Raw genomic sequence first — 15,033 nt, 5'->3', positions numbered from 1 at the left:
GGTCCAGTGTGACGCGTGTGGCAGTAGCATCGGAACAATGCTAATGCAAGATGGACGGGTAATAGCTTATGAAAGCCGAATTTTGCAAGGGCCAGAGAAGACCATGCAAGTCTATGAGAAAGAGCTCTTGGTCACGATTCATGCGCTTTCTAGTTGGAAGCACTACCTTTTAGGTGCTAATTTTGTTCTCCAGACAGACCATCAGACCTTGCGATACTTCTTGACACAATCAAAGTTATCCGAAAAGCATATGCGATGGGCAAACATTCTTTCTATGTTCCACTTCCAGATTATGGCAAGAAGAATGTTGTGGCTGATGTGTAATCAAGGAAGCCACAAATTTCAGCTTTGTCAATTCCTTATCATCATGAGTTAGATGACATGAAGGAACAATATGCTACTGGTGAAGATTTTGCAAGGATCTTTGAACAGTTACAAGAGGGGCAACATCATGAGCATTATCTCCTCAGAGATGGTTTTACGATGATGCATGGCAGACTTTGTGTCACTAGGCCATTGCAACATAAGGTCATGGAAGAGAGTCGTGTCCCACCGTATGCAGGGTATCGTGGTATTGATGCGACAGTTAAAGCGGTAGAGACATTCTTCTATTGGCCAACCTTGAGGAGAGATGTGGATGCCTTTGTGCGAGCATGCATAGTTTGCCAAAAGGTCAAGTTTGACAGGCAAAAGGCACCAGGGTTGTTACAACCACTGCCGATTCCGGATAAGCCATGGGAAATCATTGCTATGGACTTTATCTTTGATCTTCCAAGAACGCCAACAGGGAATGATGGTATATGGACCATTATCTGCAGGTTCAGCAAGCAGGCCCATTTTATCCCTGTTAGGAAGAAGATAAAATCTGATCAGATGGCACGCTTGTTCATGTACAATGTGTTTTAAGTACCATGGTATGCCACAATCGATTATCAGTGATCGTGATCCTCGTATGACCCGTTTGTTCTGGAGAGGATTGTTTGAGAACTTGGGAACTGCGCTCAAGTTCTCGTCTTCGTTTCATCCACAAACTGATGGACAGTCAGAAGAGGCTAATTCTACTGTCTTAGATCTGCCGAAATGTTGTGTGTCAGATAATAAGGGCAAGGGGGAACAGCATTTGCCTATGCTTGAGTATGCGTACAATAATACGGTGCATTCGTCGATTGGCAAAACACTTTTTGAGATTGTTGAAGGCGGCAAAAAAGTTCCTCTCATTTTGCATACGAAGGACAAGATCTTTGAGGCATATCGATATGTTGAAAACATGGATGAAATGTACAAGACAATTAAAGTTGCCTTGGAGAAGGTTCAAACAAAGCAGAAAAAGGCTGCTGATCGTCACCCTTGTGAATTGTTGTTATCACCTGGTGATTGGGTTCTGTTAAGGTTCGAGAAGGCAAGGTTAAAGAAGATGAAGGGCAAGGAACGGTTGTTTCCTAAGCTCAGCATGCGTTAATATGGGCCTTTTAAGTGCTTGACAAGATCAATGATGTGGCTTACATGCTGATATTGCCTGATGCGTGGAAGATTCATAATGCGTTCCATGTGAGTCTTCTAAGACCGTTCGTGGGTGATGTGCCAGAAGATATGCCAAATGAGGATCAGCTAGAAGTTGAGGAACTTGATGAGATCCTTGTACCTGAGCAAGTTTTGGCACATAAGGACAGGAAAGTTAAAGGACAGGTTGCAAGACGCTACTTGGTGAAGTTCAAGAACTATCCGCGTATGGATGCAAAGTGGATGGAAGAGCATGAACTGTCAGAGTCACGAAATGTATTGCAGCTTTACCTTGAAGCTTTTGGGTTACAACCTACCTATGCCCCAACCCAACGTGTGCAAAGAAGGGGTAATGATAGGGCTAGCACATCAAATGTACATATGAATTTAGTGTAATAGATGGAAATGACAAAAGTACGAAGGTCTCATTAAGTCATTTGTATCTATGTGTGACAACGTTTCTTGCGGATTTATGCGATGATAAAAGAGTGCTAACAACACAAGATCATAAGTGGCGTGTATTTATGTTATGCAATCGAGGACGTTTGCGATTTCAAGATGGAGGTATGTCACGAGGACGTGGCAACTGCTAACCTTAGTTGTTGGTTTCTTTCCAATGATTTTTGTTTTATTTTTGAGACCCTCTTTTTGAAGTTGCAAATGGTCGGACATTGTATGGCCAATGTGAACGGTAGTTTCACCCGTAGACGGGAAGTTGGTCGGCACTGGAATTCGTATAGTAAGGGGATGTCTAGGCTCAATTCAAGATCATGTAGGTCCCCCTCCCACTTAGCAAGTTGGTGGATACTAGGAAGTGAACTCAATAAAGGCATAAAGTAAAGGTGGGATCACCAAAGGAAAATACCCGACAGTTGGGCCACATTGCATTTTTGGATGCGGTCCCAATGGGGATAGATGGTCAGAAGACCAGTGGGAGCCCAACGGAAGCATCTCCTAAAAATTAGGGAACTGCTATTTTGGGCCATGAAATGTATTCGCATCATTACCTTCGAAATGACAAGGGGAACATTTTACAACTCTGTTGCAAAGTCAATTGGGTAACCAGTCGGGAGATTTTTAGGCGGCAACCCCGAAACAGGAAAATGCTTGTAATCGTGCCAAGTGGTGCACTTTCCTCATGCATGAAGAGGTAGCGCTGAATTTATAGATGGGAGGCTCATTTTGTAGTTTCGTGTTCACAGGTTAAGAGCTAGGGAGTGCTTCCTTTCCACTCTATGTACAATGTGGTGCTAGGAGTGACACACTTCACACTCCACTCTCTCTCTCTCCCCTACGTGCAGTTATGTGATGCCCCACAAGAGGGCTCTTCATTTGATTGATGTACAGTTGTGTGGGTTCATGCGCGATTGCCGAGGCAAGAGCCTCTTGCACAGGTTAGCTAGTTGCTAATCTCCTGCAGGTACATGTGAATTCGGAGATGTCTCACGTGAGAAATCTTGTCCGATTCAAAGGGCAAGTAGCTCTACAGGTGCGGGAGCTTGAGGACTTTGCTACGGATACGACTGGCTCGTGAAATGGAGCTCAAAACAGGGAATTACAGCCTGCTGTGTATTTTTACAGGTTTAGGGTTTCGGCCCTAAACGGTCCTTAATACCCCCAGGAGGTCCGGGGACGCGAGGGGACCGCTGTAGAGGGTATTTGGCGCATTTTCGGGGCAGAAAACAGGGAATTCAGCGTGCTACAGATTGTCGCTAGGTTTTGCAAAGTGTCCGTATGCGTCGGGAAAGTCATCTATTGTGTGGGAATACTGTCTGTGAAGCGTCCTAGTACAGTTATGTTGCCAAAACTGGGCCAAAACAGGTGGATTTGAGCCTGGATTATGCGGGACAGCTCGTAGGAAATTAAAGGTTTTATTCCCTCTGTTAATATATAAAGAAATATTGAAAGGGGTGCCACTTTTGGGGCCTACAGGTTGTCAGCGTCTGCTCGGAGCATTCTAGCTTCCGAGCCGTGTGTGTGTGCTTAAGTGTTAATTCCTGTCGCAGGTTTCCTTTGCATGTTCTCTCTGTGTGTGTCTAAAGTAAAGAATTTTGGGTGTTTAAAGCCAAAGTCCACTGCCCTACGGGCTTGTTTCACCCATCTCTGTAGTATCCAGCTCCCTCAGCATCTCCTCTGAAGTATCATAAAATATCGTCTGGTGATGGGCAGTCCTAGCATTAAAGTACCCCAGGATGATGATGTCTCCATCCCTAGAGAACTCCCGTATGTCATCATTCAAAATAGAAAAGGGGGACTGTCCTCTAGGTGTGGCATATACCGATGTACTCAAGAGGAAAGTAGAAAATAGCAATATAGAGATATCTGCCTGTCTCTGCCCTCAATCTCACCCACATGTACCTAGCTTGCTCATCCCTACGAGCTATACGTACCAATGGCTGCAACTCTTCTCTGAATAAAACTGCCACTCCCCTTAAGCCCCATCCTCTGTGCTCTGATCAAGTCTCCTGTCTGCAAGCTGTCTCCCATTTGTATTCGTTGCCATGTGGCATAGACTGCCCAGGGGCCTGATGTGTATCAGAGTAAAAGATGATGTCCCTACGAGTGAAACTATCCTCAAAAGCACCCACTTTAAGGTGTAGGGATCCATCATAGTTCCAAGTAGCAACTTTGAGTGTGGTCCCATAGGTCTTGCATCGTCATGCAGAGCGTCGCTCCAATATCACCACTCTTCCATCCCGATAAAAAACAATCTTTCCTTTTTCCCTTGCCGCCCTAATATCCGGCATTACCTCCTGCATTTGAGCAATTTGCGAGAGGGTGAGGTCACCTCCGAGAAAGATGCCCGTCTTCCTAAGAGTTGGTCTCTTCTTCAAAAAGTCCTCCGCTTCCATGGAGGAGAAATGAAGGATAAGTGCCCTTTCCTTTGAGGTTTCCCCATTGTTGCCATTTTTCTTATTGCCTACTCTCCAAGCTCTTGTATGCGTCGGCTCGTTAACCCCCATCCATCATAGTCATGAGTTCTTTTACCTCTTCATCCACATTATCTTTGTCTTCAAGGCCACAAATTCTCACATGTAAGGCACACACATGTCGTCTTTGTTCCCCTTCTAGTGTCAAGTTAATAATGGTAGGTGTGGGCGTTGTTTCCTTGCCTTTCCCTTTCTTGGCAACCTCGATCCATTTCTTGGCCTCGTCTGCTTTCTGTTGAGCCTTTGTGATGACATCCACCCAAGAAGTCGTCATTTCTTTGTGTTGCTCCTCCCCCTCCTTGATGGCCCGCGCTTGCTCTTTACTCATGTCGAGTCCTTCAATTACTGAGGGTTGGAGTTCTCCTTCTTCAAGTGTGTTTCATGATTGCACCTCTGCAAGCTCCTTCTCGAGTAGTGCAATCTCCGCATCTTGGGCAGTCACACGACTTTCAAGTGTGTTATTCTTGCTTTCCTGAGCCGACGCGCGTTCTTCGAGCATCTTTATTGTGCCTAGGAGGTTGCGGTTAATTTTGGTGATGGTCTCGCACATCTTTTCTTTGCATTTTTGAATGGTATGCTCCAAAGGGTTGTCCTTGTCAACTTGCTTCTTCATGTTCGAGAAGCACAGTGGTAGAGGGAGAGAGACAGATCGAAAAAAGGATAGAGAAGACCACACTATGTAGACACTTGTTTTCACATTATGTATACATGTATATTGCGCTCCCACATCACACATACATGCTTATGCCACACCCATCTACATTCTCTGCAATTCTAACATTACTGAAAACCTGGAAATTGCATGCCCCTCTTGAGATTACTCAAACTTTGAAAATTTTCTGCACTAGCAAGGTGGTCTGAGGGAGAGCGAGGGGTGGGCAGCAGGGCTGAGGGTGGCGCAACAAGCAGGGCTGAGAGGGGCATGAGGGGAGGCAGGGCAGGACGTAGGCAGTCCAGCGTGCAGGCAGGGCAGACGAGAGAGAGAAAATGAAATGAAATGAAATGTTATATTAACGTCTTCAAAAGGCCATAATGACCTATGAGACCCGAAAGTTACAAAGTGGTGGATCTGATACAAAGTCAGAGTAACAAAATAACCTAACAACAGTACAAAACAAAGATATATACTATGGGGTCCTAAGTTGATCGATGTGAACCAAGCAAAAGACTAAGCAAAAAATGGGCGGCTTGTTGGGATAGCTGAATCACAAGAGATCTAGCATCGGTCGTTGGCGAATCTCATCAATTTCCTCCATGGTTAGTAGTCTAACCGGGCGTCGTGCATGCTTGGCCAGCATGCTCCGAATTTTCTGTCGTAGCCTCCGTCGATGCTGTGTAGTTCTTCGCAGTCGCGGGCACCTGGATTTCCCCAGTTCAATCTCTCGGTCAATCAGTGTGCCTCTGGTGTGAGACGAGGGGGAGCTCTGCTGTGGGAGTGGCTCTTGCGGCTGTCCCGTGTCTGCTCTCAAGAAGTCTGTGATCCGTCTTTCAGACTGGCTAGCCTCGCCATTCATCAGGCTATCTCTGTGTTTGCGCAGGTCGAGCGAGAACAAACCCAGACATCTCTGATCTTCGTATCCCATGACTCTTGAGAGTGGTCCAAAACCTTCTCTGAACAAGCAATGGAAGCGGCCTCGTATCTCGTAGCAGACGGGGCAACGACATGTATAGTGTAGCTCTGTCTCAGGTTCCATGTTACACAAGGGGCACGTCCTGTCCTCTGCTGGTACTCCGCTGTATCTCCCAGTCTCCATCCGCAAAACTGGTGAGAAGATGTGCGTAACTGGCCAATAGCACATCGTATCCCATGAGACAAGTGGGTATCCATGTATCTGGGTCTCGCCACAAAACCATCTTCCGTAAGCTGGAGAAGGTGGTCTTTGTAGAAAGCCATCTTCGTGCCCAATTCCTGTGCTGGTTGTATCCATGTCCTTATGGTGTCTAGCTGGGTCAGGTCTTGGCGTATGAGCTTGGTGATCTTTGATTGTGTAAGGGTGAGAGATGGTGCATCCAATGAGTAATGGAATGGTGGCAGCCGGTCTATGCTGAACCCATGTGCCTGAAACCATGATGTCATCTCCCCATACCAGCATGTTGTATCTCCTTGTATGGCTAACTGTCGAGAGGATTCAAGTGCTATGCGAGCATATCTGTCTCTAGGAAGTTCCCATGTGCGGTTTATGAAGGAGACTAATCTGGTGAGCGCCTCCACCACAAGTGGGGGGGACGCTAGCTCTGCTCGGATAATGGCCCGTGGTACTGATGCCTTGGCTCTAATGAGCCGCGAGATCGTAGAGACGAGAGGTTTCTCCATGTTCCCCCATCCGTCTGAGCGACCCGTCCTCCCGTGGTGATCCAGTGAAGGTCCCCATATCTCGGTTCCATAGAGCAATGCTGAAGCCACCAAGGTGTCAAAGAGCCAGAGCTTCGTTCGGGGCTCCTGAAACTGAACCTGCGAACACATCCTCTCCAATCTACCCAATGCTGCGTGGGCTCTAGTAAGTCTGGTTTCTGCTTCTCTTCTGAGTGAGAATGTAGGTCCGCTAAAAACCACTCCAAGGTAAGTGTAAGCGTCTGTGTACTCCACCGTCTCCTGGCCATATGTGAGTGTAGGTGTTGACCTCCTGATCCACTGTGGGGTGGTATTAAACACCATAACCTTGGTTTTACCCAGGTTGACAGACAAACCACTTTCGTGGGCAAACGTATGCAGAGCATCCAATTGACGTTGCATTCCCTCTGGGGATTCGGAGATCAACACTATGTCATCAGCATATAACAAAAGTGGAATCCATGTCCCTGCCAACTGAGCACCTTTATCCCCATCGCTGTCAATGTAGTCAGAAATCTCATCCACATACATACCGAAAAGAGTGGGAGAGAGCGGGCAGCCTTGCTTCACCCCAATAGTGGAGTGAACCGGTGTAGAAAGTCCCTCCGGGGTGCGTACATGCCCTACTACTGATCTGTACAATGCCATGATCCCTCAAATGAGTTCTGTGGGTACTCCCATTTCCTGTAATCTACGCATCAGTCTAGCTTTGGGTACCGTGTCGAAAGCTTTGCGGAAGTCCACAAAGCTACAATAGATCCGTCTCCCATGAGATCTGCTTTCCTCGATGATGGCCCTGTAGAGAAGCCTCTCCTGAATCTTGCCTGCCCAGTTGCACGTATTCCTTCCCTCTCTGCCCATCTACTCAGCTGTTGCTCAAGAATGGATGCATACAACCGTGCCAGTGTGTGCCCAATCATAATAGTGCGATAATTCCCAGGCTCCATGGGGTCTCCTGATTTGAAGATAGGTACGATTGTAGATAGGCTCCAAGTGTCCGGTAGGCCCTCACACATGGCACGGTTAAACATAACTGCTAGAAGCTTTGCTAGTAGGTCTTTGGCATGCATGAAATGCTCAGCTACTAGGCCCTCATGATCATATGCTCTCCCAGTCTTCATCCTATCAATGGCATTCTTCACCATCTCGGCAGTGAAAAAGACACATGTGTGTGGGCATGGGTCGGGGGGGTTGGGGAAGGGTGGCTGTCTAGGTACTGTGTACAAAGATGATGCGTACTGACCCCAGGTCTCTGTGGAGGAAATAGCAGGGGGGGGGGGACTGCTCATGAAAAAGCCGCCACGCTTCACGCGAGTCTTGACTCAAGAATAGCTGATATAGATCCTGCTCGAGTCTAGCCAAGAAAGCCCTCTTCTTTCGCCGCACCAGGCGTCGGAAGTCCATCTGTGACTTTCTGTGAGTGATGCCCCCCAACAGCACTTCCCTCTGAAGTCTAGCTCTAGTCTGGCGGCACTCCTCATCGTACCAGCTGTTCTGAGGCATGCTCCTAAATCGGCGGCTCTGCTGAGGCTGGGTGTGTGGGTATGCTTCAGCTGCCGCCTCATGTAATGTCTGTGTCAGTATAGTAGTTAGCTTCTCCAGAGGTCGCCCCGGGTCCTCAGTGCATAAGCGTCTGTAGATTCCGTCCATGTATACCGAGTCCGTCTCCCTTGTGAATGTGTAGCGAGTAGGGGTTGCTACTCGTGGCCCGTGTGCTGCACTGAAATGGAAGGAGATGGTCATTGACACCAGAGCATGATCCACCGCCACCCCGACCGGTCTGGGCCCAACTGTGAGATCCTCGATACTAGAGATGAGATTCGGTTGTGCCATGACATAGTCCACCGTGCTAGCCCCATGTCTGTGTGGGAAGCATGTAAAACCTCCCGTACCAGGAAATCTCTGTAGGCCATTCAAGATGGCCAATCCATGTGCAGTGCCCATGTCTATCAGGTGTCGCCCATACTCAGTATATTCCATATCGTGTGATAGTCTGGAAAGGCCCGTCTTTGCCACATCTATCTCTCTTAACATCTCCTCTGAAGTATCATAAAACACTGCCTGGTGATGGGCAGTCCTAGCATTGAAGTCCCCGAGGATGATAATGTCACCGTCCCTAGAGAACTCCCATATGTCATCATCCAAAATAGAGAAAGGGGATTGTCCTCTGGGTGGTGCATAAATTGATGTACTCGGGGGAAAGCAACAAATAGCTAGATAGAGGTATCTGCCTGTCTCTGCTTTCAGTCTCACCCACATGTACCTAGCCTGCTCGTCCCTGCGGGCTATATGTATCTGTGGCTGCAGATCCTCTCTAAATAACACTGCCACTCCTCCGGAGCCCCGCCCTCTGTGCTCTGAGCGTGTCTCCTGTCTGTAGGCTGTCTCCCACCTATATCCACTGATGTGAGGCATGGATTGCCCAGGGGCCTGGTGTGTCTCAGAGTAGAAGATGATGTCTCTTCCAGTAAAGCTATCCTCAAAAGCACCCACATCAAGACGCATAGATCCGTTGGAGTTCCAGGCAGCTACTTTGAGTGTCGTCCCATAAGTCTCTCACCGTCATGTGGAGCGTCGCTCGAGTATTACCACTTTTCCGTCTCGGTAAAAAGCGGTCTTGCCTTTTCCCGTTGCCACTCTAATCTCCGGCATTACTTCCTGCATATGAGCGATCTGCGAGAGGGTGAGATCGTCCCCAAGAAAGATGCCAGACTCTTTAAGAGTTGGTCTTTTCTTCAAGAATGACTTCTTTGCTTCCATGGAGGGAAAACGGAGGATGAGTGCTCTTTCTTTTGAGGTTTCTCCACTGTCTCCATTTTTCTTTATGTTGCCCACTCTCCATGCCCTTGTGTGTGTCGGCTCATGAATCCCCATCAAGACTGTGAGTTCTTTTACTTCTTCGTCCACATTGCCTTTGTCTTTAAGACCGCAATTTCTCACATGTAAAGCGCGCACCCTTCTCCTCTGCTCCTCCTCTAGTGTCTGGTTAATGATGGTGTTGGGTGTGGACGTGGGCGTTATCTCCTTGTCTTTCCTTTCTTGGCAACCTTGATCCATTTCTCGGCTTCGTCCGCCTTCTGTTGGGTTTTGGTAAGAACATCCACCCAGGAAGTCGTCATTTCTTTGTGCTGTTCTTCTCCTTCTTTGATGGCCCGTACTTGTTCCTTGATCATGTTGATTTCTTCAATTACTGAGGGTTGCAGTTCGCCCTCTTCCAGTGTGTTTCTTACGGGTTTCGGCGAGTTCTTTCTTGAGTGACGTGATCTCTTCCTCTTGGGTCGTCACTCGGTCTTCTAGCATGCTTATCTTGTTCTCTTGGATCAGCACACGTCCTTCGAGAATGTTTATTGTGCCCCAGAGATTGCGGTTCATCTTGGTGATGGTCTCCGTCATTTCCTCTTTGCATTTTCTCCGTCCTACGTGTGAAAGAAAAAACGAGGGGGGGGGGGGGGGGGGGGGGGGATTATTACACGTAGGAGAGGGGGGGGGAGACATACTACGCGTAGGAGATGGGGGGGCTAGGGCAACGGGCGCGGGGGGGTGCACAGCAGGGTGCCACAGGTGCAGTGAGCGGGGGGGGGGGGGGGGCAGGGCGACGTGCGCGCGAGGGCGGGCGCGATGGTGCAGCGGGGCAGGGGGGGCAGTGAGGCGGGGGGGTGGGCCAGGGTGCAAGTCAGGCAGCAGCAGCACAGCAGCTCAAGGGGCAGCGCAAGCAGCAGCAGCAGCACAGCAGCGCGAGGGGCAGCGCGAGCCAGGCAGCAGCGCGCGCGAGCGAGCAGCAGAGAGAGAGAGAGAGAGAGAGGAGAGAGAGAGAGAGAGAGAGGAGAGAGAGAGAGAGAGAGAGTTTTTGCAGTGTGCTCATGTTCTCCCTATGGGAGGGGACGTCGGATGCCTACTCGCTGAAGCAGGGTGGCTTTTTGTAGGCCTTCCTAATGAGCTCCAGGTGTGAGGCATTATTATTATATTATTTCTTTTTGTTTGGTTTTTACTCCAGAGTTTGAGCTGAGCTATATCCTCAAACCCATGTTCTGCAGGCTTTGAATCTTCAGACTGGTGCAGAACAACGGCTGACTGGGCCGGTTGGACAAGTGCATGCTCTTGCTATCTACAATGATACAATAATTGCTGGTGCTCAGGTTTGCTCTACTATTCGTATAAAAAAGTGGTCGAAAAAGTGTACTGTGGAGACTGAAGGATACTGCATCAACAGGATGGAAACATTCTAGCGTGGAAGTTCAACTCTGTAGTGAACATGTTTCAGCCTGTGGCTGCGTTACCTGGTCACACGGGAGCCGTTGTTACACTAGAGGCATCGGAAGGAAAGCTCTACTCAGGGTCAATGGATTTTACTATCAGGGTATAGCATCTATATTTATCAGGCCGGATGATTCTGTGCATATAATTGTTTTAATTGTCTTCTGGGTGCCATTATTTTGCTTGCAGGTCTGGGACCTGAGTACTGCTGTTTGCATACAGACATTGCAAGGACATTCTAATGTTGTAATGGGGCTTCTTTCTTGGAACCAGTATCTATTATCTGGCTCGCTCGATGGAACTGTGAAAGTAAGTTTTGCCCTTCAGGTATTTCAAACAACTACTGTTAGTAAATACTAATTGGGTATGGCCTTTAGGTTTGGGCTGCGAGCCAAAGCGGGAGTTATGATCTGCAGTATACTTATCCGAAAGACACTGGCAGCAATGAAGATATGGATGTAAGTTAATTGATTCGATTTTTTGTTGGCAGGATTAATGAGCTTTTCAAACTGATGCTATTCAATTAACGGTATAATAAAATTTTTAAGTAAACTTAAGTCTCCAGTATCTTCCTGGTATATGGCTCTTGAGCTTTACGGATGGGGCAGGAATGTGAGTGATAGCAGTGATCAGCCTATTTTTAGCAGTCTCTAGCTGAATTAAAAACTTCAACTGCTGGAATGATTGATAGTTTTTTTTACCAGGGTGTGCTGGCTTTCTGCGGATTTGTTGATAGTCAAAACAAAAACATATTAATCTGTGCTTTGAACGATAATACCGTACATCTCCTGGAACTTCCATCGTATGTCTCTCATCTATGCCGCCTTTCTATCCTAAATCAAAAACTAAAGATGACAAGTTTATGTTTTCAAATCAACAGTTTTACAGATAGGGGTGTTCTGTATTCAAAGGACGAGGTTCGGGCACTCCAAGTAGGCCCTGGTGGATTAGTGTTTTCTGGTGATGGTTCGGGCTCTGTGAAAGTTTGGAAGTGGGCACCGTCCTAAAGCATATTGAAGCAGAAGATTGAAGCACACCAGTAAGGAAAGGAAACACTTTTCTTGATATCGGATCCAATATAAATCATTTGGGGTCCAAATGATCCCCGGAATATCTGGACAACGTGAGAAGATGCGTGCGTTCATTCAATCAAGCACCCTGTATCATTCTAAGCACAAGTAAGAGAAGTGCGGAGCTGCGTCAAGGCAACAGCAGAGGCAACTAATCATAAATAAGCAGAGAAGTCATCTTCAGGCTGCAGGGAGACTACTGACAGATAGTTTGGCATCGTCATGTGCGGACGTGTTGTGATTGAGTGTATATTGGTGTCCAAGGTTTTCTCGACTTAGGTGTTCTGTAGACTGCTTGAAAGCAAATAGCTACTGAGGGAGGAAAGAGTGACATTTGCAACCCTCTTTTTCAATGAGGGGACTTCACATTCCTTGGGACTTCAGTGCCAAATATGTCATGGTGTAAGGAGCTGAAAAGCGTAATTGGCATTTGGCTTCATTTAGTTGAAAAGCGGATATTTCCTGTGATTTTGATTATGATGTAGGAAAGCTTGTGTGTGATGGATTAGGTCTTGATTTTGACTTCGAGTACATTTTAAGCTCAAAGGTGTACAACCTGGCCGCGAGCGGTCACATTTTTTGAAGTTTGCTGCAGGCATTTTGTCGAGTTATACATGGAGACCGCATTCAAGATCTGAGTCTCTCTTCAGCTGATCTTTGTTAATGAATTGTGGTGCTTGGATTCAACAAGCACCGTGAACTACCCATTTACAAGAGTCTCATCGGTTAATTTTGTTGCTTGGGATTCCAAGCCTCTCTCTTATGGTACACCACCACTGGTTTTTTCCCTCATTCTGAACCAAAGAATGTCTACGCCTTGTATAGAACTCATTGTAGAATCCCACGTTTATTTATTCAAAGGAGCCCTATTGCCAAGTGGCCAAATAATTGTGCAATGCCAAAATTCCTTTGCCAGTAATTTTTGTGGTACACAAGCACAAAGCTCGACATAAATAAAATACCCACCCTGAAGGACTGCTTGTTAATATGCACTTAAATATTGCTAAAATGCTGGAGGCACAACACTTCTTGCACACATTGTCAGAAACAGCGAAGTCACATACAAGTTTGTAGTAGAGTTTGCATGCACTCCTGCATATAATACACTCATATAATAAGCACTTCTGCCAACATGACTTTGAGCTACATGTGCATAAGAAATAGCCATTTGAGTAAAAGAATCACCAACTTCTAGAATACACAATCAAGTTTTGTAAGAAAAAACTTACGTATTTGTGGCGCTTTCAAAAACATATTGTCAGTAGAGAGGTCTTTCCTCACCTTGTGTAGATAATTTTCCACCTGATCATCAGACATTATACGAAATGATTCTCTCTCTATATTAAGCACAAAGAAAAAACATTATGGGGAGTAAAAATTCACATCAAGAAGAGAAATTTCATCACTTATTAGTGGAAGAAACCGTCTACAGAGTTCAACGCTCAAAGATCTATACGACTCCTTGTGACACGCTTTGAATAGTAGTATAGGAAGGAATACATGTTGACATGTATCGTAAAGAAGAATATGAAAGAGCATATAGGTTCTTCAAAATAGATCCCCCGTAGTTTGTAGATCCAAATCCAAAATTCATGCCATTGTTCTTGTATTTCTAGGTGCTTTCATAATGTATTTTCTGTTGTTGGTTATGTTAGAGGTAGTATCAAGGTCTTAGAGTTGTAACATTGGTATCAAAGCTCACGCTTCTTTTCCTATGGAAAACATAATCTATGAGACTTCACCATCACAAAAGCAAGAGATTTAAAGATCCATTCAAAGGTTCTAAACCAGTAAATCCCTAGCAACATTACTAGATGTGAAGGTCTTGTAGTGTAGGGGCTAACTACACATGTAGCGTTTTGATGAAAGTGTTATAGTATGTGGATAGTTAACCTAGCTAGGGCATGGAAACACTCATTGACAAGTAGTGCGCTAATCAATGACAAGAAGAAGAGGTGAACTCTTTATGAGGTGCTCCATGGAAATGGGCGAGCAAAGCCATAGATCGGCACTCTCTAACCCACACCCCCTCACTTCTACTAGCTCAATCCTATACACACACAACACAATGGTGCATGAGTCCAGCAAACCACTACTCTACACATAAGCGCGCACACAAACATGGATCGAATGAGTCAAACATGCACTAGTCAAGCATAGCAACACATATGAATCAAGCCATCCAAGTTCATTCATAGTACTAATCTCTAATCAACCATACATGAAAATGCTAAGAACAAGGGAAAAATTAGGAGAGAAAGTTGGAGAGATTAACCATTAATAAGTGAGCATTACATCAATTAGCATAGTCACATGAGAAGGGTGAATCTCAAGGACTCCATAGCCATAGCCACAATCGTGAGTTAACTCTCACATCAATGAGAGTCTATATATATAGCATTGTTCTAACTTTGCATATGTAAAGTTTCACTTATGCATTTTTTAGGTGCCCATTCCCTTCGGGTTCCACACTAACTATATCTACTACATAAGCACACTAACTAACATCCTCATTGAACTTGGAGCTCTTGATGAGCTCATATCGAGAAGGCCATTTTGAGAGATCTTGATTGAGTCTATGTTTATAATTTGAGAAGGTTAAAACTGCTTTGAGAAGGCTAAAACTGCTGGCATTAGAGAAGGCCATTCTATTGGCTGCACTATGAGAAGGCCGCCTTATTGGCAAGCTGATATATCATGGTTTTATTTAGATTTATTTTAAGCTTCTGTAATACCAAAATCCCTATGGGGGGTCATTCTACCCTCAATAATCTCTCTCTCTCTCTCTCTCTCTCTCTCTCTCTCTCTCTCTCTCTCTCTCTCTGTGTGTGTGTCATTTATTTATAATCAACAAAAGAAGTTTTAATTTCATTGAATAATTAGCAATGATAGGAAGAAAATTGTAAGAAGGGGATATAATTTCTTTTATCTCTCGGTATATCAAGGT

The 15,033-nt window shown here is 46.0% G+C and overlaps 1 protein-coding gene across 1 annotated transcript in view; it reads left to right on the top strand.

Annotated features, from left to right (window-relative positions):
- The window catches only part of LOC147466164 (zinc finger CCCH domain-containing protein 17-like), a 75,816-nt gene extending 63,199 nt beyond the window's left edge, over nucleotides 1-12,617 (top strand). The window contains exons 3-9 of the mRNA XM_086524505.1: nucleotides 10,616-10,705; nucleotides 10,797-10,898; nucleotides 10,973-11,119; nucleotides 11,206-11,325; nucleotides 11,394-11,474; nucleotides 11,721-11,818; nucleotides 11,897-12,617. Of these exons, the coding sequence (XP_086380631.1) occupies nucleotides 10,616-10,705; nucleotides 10,797-10,898; nucleotides 10,973-11,119; nucleotides 11,206-11,325; nucleotides 11,394-11,474; nucleotides 11,721-11,818; nucleotides 11,897-12,023 (765 nt within the window). The 3' untranslated portion in view covers nucleotides 12,024-12,617. The remainder of the gene's footprint in view (nucleotides 1-10,615; nucleotides 10,706-10,796; nucleotides 10,899-10,972; nucleotides 11,120-11,205; nucleotides 11,326-11,393; nucleotides 11,475-11,720; nucleotides 11,819-11,896) is intronic.
- Nucleotides 12,618-15,033: the final 2,416 nt, after the last annotated feature.

Source organism: Adiantum capillus-veneris, chromosome 1 (genome assembly GCF_014529385.1).
Source record: "Adiantum capillus-veneris isolate H3 chromosome 1, ASM1452938v2, whole genome shotgun sequence".
Lineage (NCBI taxonomy): Eukaryota > Viridiplantae > Streptophyta > Polypodiopsida > Polypodiales > Pteridaceae > Adiantum > Adiantum capillus-veneris.
The sequence above is the reverse complement of the archived record's forward strand: the minus strand, read 5'-3'. Positions and strand labels throughout refer to the sequence as shown.